Source organism: Phacochoerus africanus, chromosome 9 (genome assembly GCF_016906955.1).
Source record: "Phacochoerus africanus isolate WHEZ1 chromosome 9, ROS_Pafr_v1, whole genome shotgun sequence".
Classification (NCBI taxonomy): domain Eukaryota; kingdom Metazoa; phylum Chordata; class Mammalia; order Artiodactyla; family Suidae; genus Phacochoerus; species Phacochoerus africanus.
The window spans coordinates 23891827-23910061 of NC_062552.1; the positions used below are offsets into that span (position 1 = coordinate 23891827).

Below are 18235 nucleotides of genomic sequence, written 5' to 3' on the forward strand. Positions count from 1 at the left end.
GCCAGGGATGGAACCTGCAACCTCATGGTTCCTAGTCGGATTCGTTAACCACTGCGCCACGAAGGGAATTCCTCCAGCGGTCTTCTACTGCGAGACGAGAGTTGCAAAAAATGTAAAAAATACACTCTTCTCACTATTCTGCTTATCTAGGAAAATAGTTATTTCTCATAAAAACATATGATTTCTGTTAACATGTAAAAGGTTATTAATATTATCACCCTGCCCGGATTATAAAATATCAGACCCTCCCCGCATTGATTTTCCTGACGCGGCCCCAAGTCCCCACTTCTCACTCCCATTGCGGGTCGGGTTTCTGGAGAAGCCAATCAGAGCCACCGCGGTCCCGGGTTACAAAATCTCCACTCACCCGCCTCCACTCAGCTTCTTCCCAGACCCCAAGGATACGGGTCAGGGGGCCTCGAGCCCTCCTCCTGCTGCTGTCGGGGGGCCCTGGCCCTGACCCGGACCCGGGCGGGTGAGTGCGGGGTTGGGGAGGAACGGCCTCTGCGGGGAGGAGCGAGGGCACCGCCTGGCTGGGGAGCCGGACCCCAGGAGAAGATGCGCCTCCGCCGCCTCCGCCCCAGATTCCCCGCCTCGGTCCTGCTGGGCCCTGTACCTCCCCCGCCTCCCACCCCTTCCGAAATCCAGTGCCCTCTCCGACCCACCGCCCCTTTCCCTTCTCACCAGCCCCACGCCTCCTCCCCGGTCCCACGCCTCGCACCCGGGGCCCCGCGCCGGGAGGAGGGTCGTGTCTCCCCCCCTCCCCACCCCCAGGCTACCACTCCCTGAGGGATGTCTACACCGCCATGTCCCGGCCCGGCCGCAGGGAGACCCGCTCCATTGCCGTCGGCTACGTGGACGACACGCAACTCATGAGGTTCGACAGCGACGCCCCGAATCCGAGGGTGGAGCTGCGGGCGTCGTGGATGGAGCAGCAGGGGCCAGAGTATTGGGATCTGAACACGCGGGGCGTCAAGGACACCGCACAAACTCCCGCAGTGAACCTGAACACCCTGCGCCGCTACTTCAACCAGAGCGAGGCCGGTGAGCGACTCGGGCCGGGTCCAGGGCACGACCCCCATCCCCAGGACCGGCTAGGGTCGCCCCAAGATTTCTGGACCCGCAGGGCCCCTTCATCTGGGAAGGGGCGGCAGGACTTTCACCCAGTTTCACTTTCAGTTCGGTTTAACCTCTGGTCGGTCGGGGCGGGGGGCGGGGCTGACTTCCGGCGGTGCTACGGGCCCGGATCAGTTATCGGGTCACCGCTAGGATCTCACACTCTCCAGTGGACTTACGGCTGCGACGCAGAGCCAGACGGCCGCCTCCTCCGCGGGTACGAACAGTTCGCCTACGACGGGGAGGATTTCATCTCCCTGAACGAGGACCTGCGCTCCTGGACCGCGGCGGACACGGCGGCTCAGATCACCAAACGCAAGTGGGAGGCTTCAGGTGAGGCGGAGCGCGATAGGAACTACCTGCAGGGAACGTGCGTGGAGTGGCTCAGCAGACGCCTGGAGATGGGGAAGGACACGCTGCAGCGCAGAGGTATCAGGGGCCGCGGGGCCTCCACAATCTCCCCTCGGGAGGGAGCTGGCTTCTTAAAAGGAGAGGAAAATGGAATCAGTCTAAGAATATATAGCCTTTCTGGTGTAGGTCGCAGACGCGGCTCAGATCCTGAGTGACTGTGGTGTAGCCCGGCAGCTACATCTCCAATTCGACCCCTAGCCTGGGAACCTCCCTCCATATGCTGCGGATGCAGCCCTCAAAAGACAAAAAACAAACAAAAACAAAAAAACACCGCCGTTCTTTCTGGACGGGAGAAAGAGGTTCTTATATCCTGTACTAGAGAGTGACTTGCTCAGAAGCCAGACTTTCTCTAAAGGGCAATTTAAGAATTTAGTCTCACGGAGATGGAAAGGGAGACCATCCCTGATGTAACTGATCAACAGTTCCCTGTGACTCTGACAGCAATGTTGTGAACCATGACTTTCTCTCTAAAGGTCTTTTTCTCCACCTGAGAACATCTTTGGAGGCCTGACTCCAGCTTTTCTGAGTCAGTCACCCTCCACCCAGAATAGGACCAGAGACTGTCTTCTTCCTCTGAGACCTGAAGACTTTTACCCTAGTCTCTCATTCTAGAAATTTCCAAGGAATAGGAGATATTTCCAGACCCCCACCCCCCTCCCCAGGCCAGGCTGGTGTCTGTGGTTTGTGCTTCTCCTTCCAAACCATTGTCCTCTCCATTCTCCCAGTGGTCACATGAGGCTGCTTCAGTGGCCCCTTGTGAGTAATCCGAAGTGAATTTTCTGATTCTTCTTCCTCAGAGCCTCCAAAGACACATGTGACCCGCCACCCCAGCTCTGACCTCGGGGTCACCTTGAGGTGCTGGGCCCTGGGCTTCTACCCTAAGGAGATCTCCCTGACCTGGCAGCGGGAGGGCCAGGACCAGAGCCAGGACATGGAGCTGGTGGAGACCTCAGGGGATGGGACCTTCCAGAAGTGGGCGGCCCTGGTGGTGCCTCCTGGAGAGGAGCAGAGCTACACCTGCCATGTGCAGCACGAGGGCCTGCGGGAGCCCCTCACCCTGAGATGGGGTAAGGAGGGCCCTGGGGGTGGAGCCTCTTCTCAGACACAGCAGAAGCCCTTCTGGAGACTTCTGCAAGGTCAGGACTCCAGCCTGAGGAGGGCCCTCCCCTTGCCCTTTGTTCCCAGACCCTCCTCAGCCCCCCTGCCCTGTCCCCATCATAGGTGTCATTGTTGGCCTGGTTCTCGTCGCTGGAGCCGTGGTGGCTGGAGTTGTGATCTGGTGGAAGAAGCACTCAGGTAGGGAAGGGAACAGGGATCTGAGTCTCCTTGTCTCAGTGGGGGTTTCAAGCCCAGGTGGAAGTTGACCTGCCTTATTCCTGGGACGTCCCCTCCACACACATGTGCTAAGTCTGGGGCTGAGTGCTACCACGTACCCTCTGTAAAGCAGGTGTGGAAATGAAAGACAAAATACTCACCTGGATACTTCTGGTGATCTGGCCCTGATTTCCAGCAGTCAGAGATTAGAGGGGAAGGTCCCTGCTGAGGACACAATTCTAGGAGGGCGGTTGGTTCAGGCCCTGCGCATCTCTTCTTCATGTTTCCTGACCCTGCCCTGAGTCTTCAGTCACAGTTCTAGAAACCTCCCTGCGGTCCAGGACTAGGGGCTTCCTCTAGGATCTCATGACCCTGCCTCTTCCCTGGCCTGTCATGTGATGTTTTCTGCCTAAAGACAGAAAAGATAGCAGCTATGCTCAGACTGCTAGTAAGTTTGGGTCGATTGGAGGGTTATGCCTGAAATCTTTGGAATAGTGTAAATGGGAGCCTATAGGGAGGAATCTCATCCATCCCATAATTCCTCCTTTAGTCTCATCTCCTATGGACTTTGATCAGATCCTGTTTCGTTTTATCCCAGCAAGGGACAGTGCCCAAGGCTGTGATGTCATCTTTCACCAGTCCTAAAGGTGAGACCCTGAAGGGCCTGATGCTCAGCCCTGGGGACATCCGCCCCCCGGGCCACCTTCTCCTCAGTCACCAACAGATCAGTGAAGCCCAGGCTGGGCTGAGTCCATGGCACCAGCACCTCAGGTACCGACCCCACGAAAGGTCCCTGCAACTGTCACCGTGTCTCCATCTTTTCAAAGATCTGAATTCTCAAAAGGTACAAGGACTAAACCCTGGAAGTCCCAGTGCTACGTGACCTGATCAGACCACACACCTGAGCCGACTGCACATTTCTGGCACTGTGTCTAGACAGCACAGAGACCTGGGAGTCCTAAACCTTACTGCATAGGAATCATCGGGACATTTTGTTACAATTCAGAGGTCTGCAGTAGAGCGTGGAGTTCTGTGTTGTAACAAGGTTGGTGCTGATGATGCTGGTCTCCGGATCACACTTTTATTTTTGGGGGGGCGGGGGGGAGCAACCGCAGCATATGGAAGTTCCCAGGCTAGGGGTCGAATCAGAGCTACAGCTGCCGGCCTGCACCGCAGCCACAGCAATACGGGATCTGAGCCTCACAGCAATGCCAGATCCTTAACCCACTGAGCCAGGCCAAAGATCGAACCCACATCCTCATGGATGCTAGTTGGGTTTGTTACTACTGAGCCACAACTGGGAAGTCCCAATCCAGATCACACTTTGAGTAGAAGACTGGAGACCCGGATTCCCACGTGGCTGTGCATCAGGCTCACCTGTTGGGCTTGTGGAATAAGGAATTCTTGGGCTCCGTGCCCAACATTCTGGGTCTGGGGAGAGACCTGAGTATTTTGCAGCAATCCCTACAAGCAGTCCTGGGGCTCAGCCAGATTGGGAACCAATGAGGTCAGTGATCAGAGAGCGCCCAGGATGGGGAGGGGTCTTCAATCCACAATTATGTGTTGTGTGTTCCTGGGAAGAAAAGGGCAAGACATCTGCTGGGACATAGCTGTTGTTTCTCTACCTGGGGTGTGTAGCCAGGCGGAAGACTTGGGGACGTGCTTATCAGCCCAGCGTAATGAAAATCAATGCATCCTTGCTCTCTGAAACTATTCCCTAGGTGGATTTCTCACTCATTCCTTGGTACAAACAATGGAATCCAAATTTTTCTAGTTGTAACATAAATGAAAAGTGTGTCTGTCTGTGTGTGTGTGTCTGCCTGTGTCTGTGTGTGCGTGTGGACTGGGACTCTGTTCCTTTCAGGGAAAGCCACAGAACAAGCTTGAGGCTACATAGCCGAGAACAAAATCCACAATCCACCCGAGGGTACCACACAGGAACCCCTGCCCCTGCAGCTGAGCGTAGATGTCACTGCTCACACCACTGACACCTCACTGGGCTGGGACTGCTGTAGTTGCTTCTCTTGGCAGCTGGATGTCACTACTGCCTCTCATGCCACCTTTGCCCAATGCATGCTGCACTGTCCTGGCTTCTTTATGTCACCACACCCTGAGTCAGAGTCAGTATGCGGTCACCTGACTGGTGGACTTACGCCATGTCCACCTGCAAGAATGTTGAGGAAACGAGTTTTGCTGTCATGTGGAGGGAGATGGTCTCTGCCTCCTAGTAAGACACTTGAAGTGGGGATCCCCCTAAGGCAGGAAGAGGGTACAGGTGCCGGGAGTGAAGAATGGGGTGAGAGATGGAAAAAGAATGACAAATATTAATTTGCCTGGCTGCGTTTGAACATTGCTCTGGACTAGTGACTCTTTTTTTTTTTGCTTCTTTTTATTGCTTTTTTTTGGGGGGGCCGCACTCGCAGCATATGGAGGTTCCCAGGCTAGGGGGTGAATCAGAGCTACAGCTGCCAGTCTATGCCACAGCCATAGCAACACCAGATCTGAGCCGTGTCTGTGACCTACACCACAGCTCTCAGCAACACTGGATCCTTAGCCCACTGAGCAAGGCCAGGGATCAAACCCACAACCTCATGGTTCCTAGTCGGATTCGTTTCCGCAGCGCCACGACAGGAACTCCCAGACTAGTGACTCTATGCCTCCCCTTTCTCCCCTTTTACATGTGTCTGAAGGTTGTACAAGGTCCCACCGTTGTGTATTAGGTCTGTGGAGGCAGATAACTCATCTCCTTACTTCACAGGCCTTCAGCCCATGAGGAACTGTGATTGAAGGGCTTCACTTAACATAAATACACTCCAGGAGCCTCATCCACACTGGGGCTGGATTTGGATGATGATCTTCTGGGTTTTGTACTGATTCTGTAATGAGATGTTGGGGACCTTGGATGCGAGGGAGTTTATCCTGCATGTGGAAGGCCTGCAAATAATGAGTGTCCAGAAGGCGGACCATAGTGGTTTTCAAATGTCCACATACTGTTCAATACTTGAGAGGCAGAGGCAGGATCTTCCATAGTGGCTGTGCATTCCTTCCGGCAAGGAGTCAGTGTTCCTGCCCTGGTCTGAATGTTTGCGTGCCCTCAAAGTTCATATGTTGAAATCCTAGTGCCCAGTGTGATGGTACTAGTGGGGGGGGGGCGCTGTGGGAGGTGCTTACGTCGTGGGAGAGTGGAGCCCTAATGAGTGGGATGAGTACCTACATTCCTGCTCCCAGGTCTCAAGGTGGGTATTTTCCACACCACCAAGCACTTCTCTGACACCAGCTAGGAGGCCTACAGTTCAACTGTTCTGACACCATTTAGCTGGAGATCACATCAGATCACACAGGTTGGAGTTCCCATCATGGCTCAGCTGTTAACTAACCCGACTAGTATCCATGAGGATGAGGGTTCGATCCCTGGCCTTGCTCAATAGGTTAAGGATATGGCATTGTCGTGAGCTGTGGTGTAGGTCGAAGATGAGGCTCAGATTCTGCTTTGCTGTGGTTGTGGCATAAGCCGGCAGCTGCAACTCTGATTCAACCCTTAGCCTGGGAATCTCCATATGCTGCAGGTGCAGCACTAAAAAGGCAAAAAAAGAAAAAAGAGAAGATCACACAGGTTAAGGGTTCAGTCTCCCAAGACTATTCCTCTCAATTGCAAATCCTACACATCTGACTGGTTCAATGGTTCCCAGAACCCCTCCTGATTAATTTACTAGAGAAGCTCACAGAACTCAGGAAAATAGTTTCCTTACTGTTTACCAGTTTATTATAAAAGGATATGATAAAGAGTACAGATGAGTACCCGGATGGGAGAGATGCGTGGGGTGATGTATGTGGCAGGGGCCACCAAGCTTCCATGCCCTCTGTGGGGGCACCACTCTCCCAGCACCTCCACGTGTTCACCAACCTGAAGACTCCAAACCCCATCCTTTTGGGTATTTATGGGAGCTTCATTAAATAGGCATAATCGATTAATTCATTAGCAGTTGATTCAGTCTCCAGCCCCAACTTACCTCCACAGAGGTCATGGGGGTGGGGCTGAAAATTCCAGTCCTCTAATCACTTGGTAGCTTCCTCTGGTGCCCCACAACCCTCATCCTTAGGTTAGCTGAAGAGCTTTCCAAAAGTCACCTTATTAACATAACAAAAGATATCTTCGGAGTTCCCAGAGTGGCTCAGTGGTTAGCGAACCCGACTAGGAACCACGAGGTTGTGGGTTTGATCCCTGGCCTCACTCAGTGGGTTGAGGATCCAGTGTTGCCGTGAGCTGTGGTGTGGGTCACAGATTCGGTTCGGATCCCACGTTGCTGTGGTGGTGGTGTAGGCCAGCAGCTGCAGCTCCGAATGGACCCCTAGCCTGGGAACCTCCATATGCCGCGGGTGTGGCCCTAAAAAGACAAAAGACAAAAATAAATAAATAAATAAATAAATAAATAAATAAATAAATAAATAAATAAACAAAAGATACCTTCATCGCTCTCATACTTATGAAATTGAAAAGTTTTTGTAGCTCTGTGCCAGGAAAGGAGAGGAGAACCAAATATATATTTATTATAAATCACAACATTACAGTGCCTCATACAAGAGGCTTCAGGGAGGTCCCTAGTGCTTTCCACTCTGTGAGGTCACAGCCACAAGGTGGCAGCTGTGAGCCAGGAAGAGGGTCCTTACCCAGCCTTGCTGGTGTGGTGATCATGGACAGCCCAGCCTGCAAAACGCCAAGCAGTAATTTTCTCTTGTTCATAAACTTACCCAGTTGGTGCTGTTTTGTTACAACGGTCCTAACAGACCACATCCTCATGATACTTGGTATCACAAGTTTGTTTGTTTTTTAATTTCTATATTTACATTTATATATTTTTACTTACCTACTTTTTAATTACTCAGTGAATTTTATTATATTTATAGTCATACATTGATCATTACAACCCAATTTTATAGCATTTCCATCCCAAACCCCCAGCCCATCTCCCACCCCCCAACCTGTCTCATTTAGAAACCATAAGTTTTTCAAAGTCTGTGAGTCAGGATCTGTTCTGCAAAGAAATTCCCACCTCCTTTTTTTAGATTCCACATGTAAGTGGTAGCGTATGATGTTGGTGACTCACTGTCTGACTAACTTCACTTATGATGATGATTTCTAGGTCCATCCATGTTGCTGCAAATGCCGTACCAGTTTGTATTTTAACTATTCCAATAGACGTGTAATCGCATACTATTTTTGTAATTTGCATTTTCCTAATGACATGATATTGGGCGTCTTTTCCAGTATACTTTATCATGTATACCATCTATATATTGTCTTTGGTGAAATGTCCATTCAGATTTTGCCCATTTTTAATTGGGTTATCTGCTTTCTTATTGTTATGTTTTAAGTGTTCTTTGTCAGAGAGGTGATTTGCAAGAGTTTTCTCCTGGTCTGTGGCCTGTGCTCTTTTACTGACATAATTAACACACACTAGTGACCTTATATAAGCATGGGTTTTTATTTTACAAAAAAAGACCAGTATTTTTCTGGAAAGAGAAATGAGAAATTGTTAATTATGGTTTCTGGGCAGATGACCGGGGTGCCTGGGGGATGGGAAATGTGACGTTATGTATGTGTGTGTGTGTGTCTATCTCTGTCTATATCAATATATCCCTCAGGATCTTTTTGAATTTTCTTATGTGTACATCAAAGAATACTTTCAAAACTAAGTGACATTAAAATCCTTTAAACTTGTAAAACACCTGACAGATCATGTCCAAATCATGTGTTGAAACTCACATTTTGATCCTCTATTCTGGGACTGATTTTTTTTAAGACTATTTTTTAAGGAGTTCCTGTCATGGCGCAGTAGAAACAAATCCGACAAGAAACCATGAGGTTGCAGGTTCGATCCCTGGCCTCACTCAGTGGGTTAAGGATCCTGCATTGCCATGGGCTGTGGTGTAGGTCCCAGACGCAGCTCAGATCTGACGTGGCTGTGGCTGTGGTGTAGGCCGGTGGCTACAGCTCCAATTAGACCCTAGCCTGGGAACATCCGTATGCCGCGGGTGCGGTCCTTAAAAGCAAAAAAAAAAAAAGAAAAAAGACTATTTTTTTTAAATCAGTGTTAGCTTCACAACAAAATTGAAAGTACAGAGATTCCCCATATGCTCCCTGTCCCCTCCTCCAATGCATAACCTCCCATCATCAACATCCCCCACAGGGCGGTCCATTTGTTAGAATTGATGAACCTGCATCACACTCACTCAAATTCAATGGTTTACCTTGTTTACCTCCAGGTTTACTCCTTTAAGTTTTATTGAAGTATAATTGATTTACAAGGTTGTGATAACTTCTCCTATACAGAGTTCACTCTTGATGGTGCACATTCTGTGGGTTTGAACAAATGTGTGATACATGTATATCCATCATTATAATACTTGGAGCATTTTTACTGCCCTTAAAATCCTCTCTGCTCCTTCTATTCATTTCTCCCCTCTCCCTAACCTCTGGCAAAAACTGAACTCTCTACTGTCTCCATGGTTTTGCCTTTGCCAGCATGTCATACAGTTGAAATCGTACAGGATATCATCTTTTCAGATAGCTTCTTTTACTTAATAATATGCATTTAAGGTTCCTGATGTTTTTTCAAGGCTTGATAGCTCATTTCTTTTTAGTGTTGAAAGTATTCCATTGTGTAATATACCACAGTTTATTCACCCACCTACTGAAGGACATCTTGACTTCTGCCAGATTTGGGCTTTTATTTATTTATTTATTTATTTATTTATTTTTGCTTTTTTAAAGCTTCACCTGTAGCATGTGGAAGTTCCCAGGCTAGGGGTCAAATCAGAGCATCAGAGTTGCAGCCACCAGCCTATATCACAGCCACAGCCACACCAGATCTGAACTGCTCCTGCGACCTACCTATTGCAACTTGCTGCAGTGCCAGATTCTTAATCCATTGAGCAAGGCCAGGGACCGAACACGGACACTGTGTTGGGTTCTTAACCAGCTGAGCCACAGCAGGAACTCTGGGTTTTCACCTCCTTTGGGGAAATACCAAAGAGGGCGTATGGTAAGTTTGGTAAGCTTTGTAACAAACCACCAAACTCTTCCAAAATAGCTGTACCATTCTGCATTCCAGCCAGCAATGAATAAGAATTCAGGTCAGTCCACATCCTCGTTGTCACTTGGTGTCAGTTTTCTGAATTTTTGCCATTCTAATAAGTGTGTAGTGGTATCTCATTGTTTTAATTTTCATTTCCCTGATGACTTATTTTTTGAGCATCTGTTCATGTGCTCGTTTGCCATCTCTGTATGTCTTCTTTGGTGATGTGACTGTTAAGGTCTTTGCCCAATTTTTAATGGTTGTTTGTCTTGTTGTTGAGCTTTAGGAGTTCTTTGTGTATTTTGGATAACAGTGCCTTACTAGATGTGCTTTTTGCAAACATATTCTCCTACTATGTGGCTTGACTTCTAATTCTCCTGACATTGTCTTTCACAGAGCAGAAGTTATTGTTATTATTATTGAGGTAAAATTAACATATTATTTTCAAGTGCACGACGTAATGATTCAATATTGTGTATATTGCAAAATGATCACCACGGTGCGTCAACGTTAATCATCATACATAGTTATAAAACTTTTTCCTTGTGAGAACTTCTCAGATTTATTCTCTTAGCAACTTTCAAATATGCAATACAGTATTAACTATAGTTGCCATTTGTACACTACATCTCTGGAACTTGTGTATTTTACAGCTGGAAGTTTGTACCTTTTGATTCCCCCCCCATCCATTTTGCCCATCCCTCCACCCCTGCACCTTTGATAATCACTAATCCGTTCTCTCTATTGTTGATCTTGGGAGCTTTTCTTGCAGGGGAGGGCTCTGGTTATATTCCACATATAAGTGAGGTCGTATGACATGATATTTGCCTTTCTCTGTCTGATGTGTATCACTTAGCATAATGCCCTCAAGATCCATCCATGTCACAAATGGCAAGATTTCATTCCTTTTATAGCTGAATAATATTCCTCTGTGTGTGTGTGTGTGTGTGTGTGTGTGTGTGTGTGTGTGTGTGTGTACACGACATCTTCTTTACCCATTCAACCATCCTCGGGCACTTTGCTCCCCTATCTTGGCCATTGTAAATAATGCTGCAGTGAACATGAGGATGCAAATATCTTTTTGAGTCAGTGTCATTTTCTCCAGATAAATACCCAGAAGTAGAACTGCTAAATCATATGGTGGTTCTATTTTAATTTTTTGAGGAACTTCCATAATGTTTCCCATGGTAGCTGCACCAATTTACACTCCTGCCAACAGTTCTCAAGGGTTCCTTTTCCCCCACATCCTCGCCCACACTCGCAGAAGATTTTAATAAGTCCAGCTTATCACTTATTTCTTTCCTGGATTGTGCCTTTGTTGTATCTAAGAAGTCATCGCCATCCCCTAAGTCATCAAAGTTCTCTCCTATGCTATCTTTTGGGTGTTTTATAGTTTTACCTTGTTTTCTTTTTTTAATTTTTTATTATAGTTGATTTACAATGTTCTGTCAATTTCTGCTGTACAGCAAAGTGACCCAGTCATACATATATATATGTGTGTGTGTGTATATACATTCTTTTCCTCATGTATCTTCTGTCATGTTCTGTCACAAGCGACTGGATATAGTTCCCTGTGCTGTACAGCAGGACCTCATTGCTTATCCATTCTAAATATAATAGTTTGCATCTACAAACCCCAAACACAGTTTTACTTACATCTAGGTCTATCCTCCATTTGAGTTAATTTTTGTGAAGGGTGTAAAGTCTGTGACGAGACTGATGTTTGTTAGCATGAATGTCCAATGGTTCTAGCACCATTTGATGAAGAGGTTATCTTTGCTCCATTGTATGCCTTTGCTTGTTTTGTTTTTGTTTGTTGGTCTTTTTGTCTTTTTAGGGCCGCACCGACGGCATGTGGAGATTCCCAGGCTAGGGGTCCAATCAGAGCTGTAGCTGTCAGCCTATGCCAGAGGCACAGCAACACCAGATCCAAGCTGCATCTGTGACCTACACCACAGCTTATAGCAACAACAGATCCTTAACCCACTGAGCGGGGCCAGGGATCAAACCCAAGTCCTCATGGATGCTAGTGGAGTTCACTAACCGCTGAGCGGAGACGGCAACTCCGAACCTTTGCTTGTTTTGTCAAAGATTAGTTGATGACATTTATGTTTGGCTATTTCTAGGCTCTTCATTTCTATTCAGTTGATCAACATTGTCCCTCAGCATCCACAGAGAATTGACTTCAGGACTCCCCAGAAAGGTACCAAAATCTGTAAATGCTCAAGTCCTTTTTATAAAATGGCATAGTATTTGCATATAACCAACATACATCCTCCTGTGTACTTTTGATCATCTCTAGGTTAACTTTTTTTTTTTTTTTTTTTTGTCTTTTAGGGCCACACCTGCGGCATACGGAACTTCCCGGGTAGGGGTTGAATGGGAACTGTGGCTGCCAGTCTTCACCACAGCTACAGTGACTCCAGATGCAAACTGCGTCTGCAACCTGCACTGCAGTTTGTAGCAACACTGGATCCTTAACCCACTGATCGAGGCCAGGGATCGAACCTGCCTCCTCATGAATGCTAGTCGGTTTATAACAACCGAGCCATAATGGGAACTCCATCTCTAGATTACTTCTAATACAGTGTAATTGCAATGTAGATGGTTGTAAATACAATGTAAATGCTATGTAAATAGTACCAGGTGTAGCGAACTCAAATTTTGCTTTGGGAAACTTTTTGAAAAAATTTTTTAAATCTTAGGGGCAATGTTTCGTCCTGTTTCCTTCTTCTCTTTTATAAATCTTAGAACTATTTTTGATTTTTCAGTCTGTTCAGGTTTTTACACAGTTTAAGAACAGAGAGGGGATTTCCAAGCTGCTTATATGTAGAACCCAAACTGGGAACTCCCCAAAGATCTTTTTGCTGAACTATTTTGCCATAAATTTTTCATTTCTAGAGAAGATGGGCATAGTATAGTAGATAAATCCTTTCACTAAAAATAGATACAAATGTCATGTAAAATTCAAAAACCGTCTTCTTTTTTTGTCTTTTTAGGGCCACACCCATGGCATATGGAGGTTTCCAGGCTAGGGGCGAATCAGAGCTACAGCTGCTGGCCTACACCACAGCCACAGCAACACCAGATCCGAGCTTCGTCTTCGACCTACACCTCAGCTCACGGCGACACTGGATCCTTAGCCTACTGAGAGGAGCCAGGGATCGAACCCACGTCCTCCTGGATACTAGTCAGGTTCATTCACCACTGAGCCACAATGGGAACTCCCACTATTTTTCTTTTATAAACCACAATTCAAGAAACATCCTTGAATACGTCTTTTGAGAACATGTGTGATTATCTTCTTAGGATAAATTTTTTTAGGAACTTAGTTATCTCTGCCTCAAAATGTAAGCACATGTAAATTGTTGAGATGATTTGCAAATGTACCCTTTATAAATTTTGTACTGTTTAGCTTTATTTCAAAGCTAAAAAAAAAAAAAATGGCTTAGGACAAAATGGGTTCTTTTATGGCAGGAAAGCCATTTGTGGTTCTTTCTCCAGGGATCTCCAACCTGTTTGCTTATGGTTCTACTATTAAGATTTTTTTTTCCTTCTACAGCAACTGTAGGCCAAAGTTTATGTATCTAATGTTATTTCAAACTATTTAAATGGGCAAATGAATGTGTAAAGTATATAGTCTATCCAAACGGGAGGTTACTGAGGAACTGACCAGAGTGACATTTCTTGACTGGGCAGAGACATAATGAAATAGGAACTTCAAGTAGAGGTCTTCAGAGTTTAAACAAACAAACAAAAAAACATAGAAACAAAAACATTACTGGAGTTCCCCCTGTGGCATAGAGGGTTAAGGATCTGACTGCAGGGGCTTGGGTCCTTGCATTGCCACAGCTGCGGCATAGGTCTCAGCTATGGGCTCGGATTCAGTCTCTGGGCCAGAAACTTCCATATGCTATAAGTGAGACCATTAAAAATAAAACAAAATTTAAAAATAAAAATAAATTTTTATGGAGTTCCCAATGTGGCACAGCGGAAATAAATCCAACTAGTACCCATGAAGGTAGGGGTTCGATCCCTGGCCTCACTCAGTGGGTCGGGGATCCAGCTTTGCCATGAGCCATGGTGTAGGTCGCAGACACATTTCAGATCCCACGTTGCTGTGGCTGTGGTGTAGTCTGGTAGCTACAGCTCCGATTCGATCCCTAGCCTGGGAACTTCCCTATGCCGTGGGTGTGGCCCTAAAAGCAAAAAAAAATAAAATAAAATTTTGAAGGCTAACAACTTGTTAAAATTTAATGCATCCTTTAATTCTATTATTTTCCCCAAAAAGTCTATACTTTAGGATAGAGATGAGCAAAAGACTGGACTTTGAGTGGTTAAGAAAGTGGGCTTCATGCTTGGCACACTTTAAAAAAATAATTTTATATTGTATATATTTTTTTGCTTTTTAGGGCTGCACCCCGCAGCATATGGAGATTCCCAGGCTAGGGATCCAATCAGAGTTACAGCTGCCAGCCTACTCCACAGCCACAGCCACTCCAGATCCCAGACACGTCTGCGACCTACAGCACAGCTCACGGCAATGCTGGATCCTTAACCCACTGAGCAAGGCCAGGGATCGAACCCGCAACCTCATGGTTCCTAGTCAGATTCGTTAACCACTGAGCCACGACAGGAACGAAAGCCTGAAAATTCTGATGGAAACAGATAATAGACCGTTGTACTCCCAGGGACCTACCAGAGTGCTGCTTAATATTTTTACCAATAGATGAAGAATGAATAAGCTGAAGGCTGAGATTAATGTCCCCAAAAGGAAGTTTTGATTCCTTACTGGTTTCTGGACCTGAGCCAGATCTCAGACCCACTGATTAAAGGAGATGCCAGGTCCTCTGTTGCGGGACCCAGCAACACCATGGCAAGTGTATAGCTTCGTAGTTCCAGAGGTCCTTCGCTAAAGGAATCAATGGCCATTTATTCATATACTGAAGAATGAAAATACCCAGATCTTTGCTAGGTCCCTTAGACACGAATTAATTTGACACTAATTCTTGGGGAACCAAAGCACCATCATGGATTCCCATTAGAGGAGAGGCGTATGGGGACCAGGAAATGTGTGTTCAGTATCAGATCCACCTGTATCTTAGTAGGTTCTCTGTGTCCACACATCCATTTGGTGGTCATTTCCCTGGTTCCCAAATATGTAATTAGAATGGACATGTTTAACAATGACCCGAACCCAGGGGAGGGGGAAGGAGGGGCATGGATGGACTGGGAATTTGGGGCTAATGGATGCAAACTGTTGCCTTGGGAATGGATTAGCAATGGGATCCTGTGTATAGCACTGGGAACTAGCCACTTATGATGGAGCATGGTAATGTGAGAAAAAGAATGTATACATGTATGTGTGACTGGGTCACCTTGCTGTACAGTAGAATATTGACAGAACGCTGTAAACAAACTATGATGGAAAAATTAAAAATCATTAAAAAAAAAAAATACCAGAACCCTCACAGAGCTTCTTTGACCTGTAGAGTAAAAGCGTGATAGTAAGAGAGGCCAAGTGGAAGCCCATGAAATAGCCTTTGAATCTCAGTCAGAGACAGAAAATTACAATAGTGGTGTATCTTGAGGGTAGTGAAAGAGATTGATACCACTCTCAAATACGTAAAGCATGCAGGAGTTCCCATAGTGGCTCAGCGGAAATGAATCTGACTAGCATCCATGAGGATGCAGGTTCAATCCCTGGCCTCACTCAGGGGGTTAAGGATCTGCCATTGCTGTGAATTGTGGTGTAGGTCGCAGATGTGGCTCGGATCTGGCATTGCTGTGGCGGTGGTAAAGGCCAGTGGCTACAGCTCAGATTTGACCCCTAGCCTGGGAACCTCCATATGCCAGGGGTGCAGCCCTAAAAAGACAAATAATGATAATAAAATGAAGGATGCAGTAGTGGAGGGCAATCCCAACACACTAAGAGTTAATTTGCCAATCTGGTTCTTGCAAAAACTGGATGGATCCATGGTAGATGATTGTGGAGTGCTAGAAATTTAACTCAAGTTTAACTAATTGCAGCAGAGGTGCTGAAGGTGATATGTTTCATAGAGCAGATTTTTAGTTTCCGGTACATGGTATAAGGCTATCGAATACTTAAAAACTATTCTTGAACTCAATATATTTGCATAAACAAATGACTCAGACTTTGTCTTTTCCTCAATTCTCACCTATGACCTAATGGGAAGTTCCTATGACCAGCTGACATAAGAGGGAAAACCTGAGCTTGGTTAAACAAATGTGGCAGCTCAGTATGTTGGTGTGACCCCAAAGTGGCCTGCTGTCCTGCTGTACCATAGCCCACTCAGGGATGACCAAAGACAGCGCCGAGGGACCCTCCTTCCAATGGGCAGAACTTCATGTGGTGCTCCTACCCACCCATTTTGTGTAGAGACAAAAGTGGCCTGAGGTAAGAATATGCACAAACTCAGGCAGTGGCAGTGGTTGAGCTGGGAGGGACCTGGGAGGAGCAAGACTGGAAGATCAGGACAAGGACATCTGGGAAGAGGCGTATTGTATTAGGATAAATTGTATCACGTGTTTTGTGGCTTTTGGATTTTTTGTTGGTTTTTTGGGTTTTGGGTTTTTTGGTGTTTTTTTTTTTGTTGTTGTTGTTTTTTTTTTTTTGCTTTTTAGGGCCCCACCCGTGGCATATGGAGGTTCCCAGGCTAGGGGTCGCATCAGAGCTGTAGTTGCTGGCCTACGCCAGAGCCACAGCAACGTGGGATCCAAGCAATGTCTGCTACTCACACCACAGCTCGTGGCAACGCCGGATCCTTAACCCACTAAGCAAGGCCAGGGATCGAACCTACATCCTCATGGATGCCAGTCAGATTCGTTAACCTCTGAGCCACGACGAGAACTCCTGTATCACAGGTTAATGCCCACCACGAATTATCCTCTATGCAAGAGATACTAAACAACCAAATGAACAGTATGATTCGGGCAGTAGACATGAGCCAGCCTTGGTCCTTAGCCACTCCGGTGCTTGAACAACAAGCTATGAAAGGAGTCTCCCTGGTGCAAGGGGCATGGGTTTAATAGCATGGACTCCCCTTTGCCAAGGCTGGTGTAGTTCCTGCCACTGCTGAACATCTGATCTTCCAACAAATAAACTCCATTGTGGGACCATTGCTTGAGAAGGCATATATATCAGGGATTGATTTTGACTGACTTGTATTCCAGGTAGGATTTTGTCCTTCCTTCCCACAGAGCCTCACTCATAACTACTATCCAAGGGCTCACGTAGTAATGTTAGTATCCCAGGCTACTTTTCTAGTCATTGCAGCGGAGTGATGGAGAGAACATATAAATTCTGCTGAGCCTTCCTTAAAAACTAACAATGTTAGGGAGTTCCCATCATGGCTCAGTGGTTAATGAATCCGACTAGGAACCCTGAGGTTGTGGGTTCGATCCCTGGCCTTGCTCATTGGGTTAAGGATCCGACGTTGCTGTGGCTGTGGTGTAGGCTGGTGGCTACAGCTCCGATTGGACCCCTAGCCTAGGAACCTCCATATGCCTCAGGTGCGGCCCTAAAAATACAAAAGACAAAAAAAAAACCTAACAATGTTATTGTGGCAGGACTCTTTCAGTCACAAGTTAACAGTTTTAGCAAAACTTGCAGCATGTGGAAATTCCCAGCCAAGGATCTAACTCGAGCCATAGCAGTGACCAGAGCCATTGCCATGGCAATGCTAGATCCTTAACCCACTGAACCACCAGGGAACTCGTGAACATGTTGATTTACCTGAGGGCAGGGTGAGGCTGACTTGAGAGATAATTTGATCTGGGGACTCAAAACTTGTCATCACATCTCTCTTTGTTCCTAGGGAAGGTAGCCAAGATCAGCTCTAACCCCTTTCATGTTATCCCACATTAACAACTTAAGCAGAAAGATAAAACATTTTTCTCACAGAGTCCACACATAAAATACCAGAGAATCTTACCCTTGGACCAATTCCTATTGTTAGACAGGTGTTGTACTCCTTGATACACCCTGATTGGCCAGGTCTGGATCATGTGACTCCCTCATCCCCCTGGCGCTTTATAATACTTCCTAAGCTATTTAAGGTCTTGCTGATTGTTAAACCATGTAACTATTAAACAAAAAGACCTTTGGAATTCTTTGGTCCATGAGAAAAATGAGAAAGAACATAACTACTAGCAAAGCTAGCTTTCTTTTCATTTATTTACCTTTATGTCTTTAGCTAACAAAATTGACTCTTTGAATCACAAAATTACTGGGAAGTCTAGGCCACTTTCTGGGATCAAAATTTTAATCACAGGAGTTCCTGTTGTGGCCTCATGAA

At 46.5% G+C, this 18235-nt stretch overlaps 2 protein-coding genes across 2 annotated transcripts; both read left to right on the plus strand.

Annotated features, from left to right (window-relative positions):
• Positions 1–597: 597 nt before the first annotated feature.
• Positions 598–2389, plus strand: LOC125136886 (BOLA class I histocompatibility antigen, alpha chain BL3-7-like). The gene is made up of 2 exons (XM_047797776.1): positions 598–1044; positions 1270–2389. Exons 1-2 carry the CDS (start codon positions 807–809, stop codon positions 1680–1682), a joined length of 651 nt encoding a protein of 216 aa, XP_047653732.1. The 5' UTR covers positions 598–806; the 3' UTR covers positions 1683–2389.
• On the plus strand, positions 2289–2906 carry LOC125136885 (BOLA class I histocompatibility antigen, alpha chain BL3-7-like). The gene is made up of 2 exons (XM_047797775.1): positions 2289–2594; positions 2749–2906. Exons 1-2 carry the CDS (start codon positions 2459–2461, stop codon positions 2889–2891), a joined length of 279 nt encoding a protein of 92 aa, XP_047653731.1. The 5' UTR covers positions 2289–2458; the 3' UTR covers positions 2892–2906.
• Positions 2907–18235: the final 15329 nt, after the last annotated feature.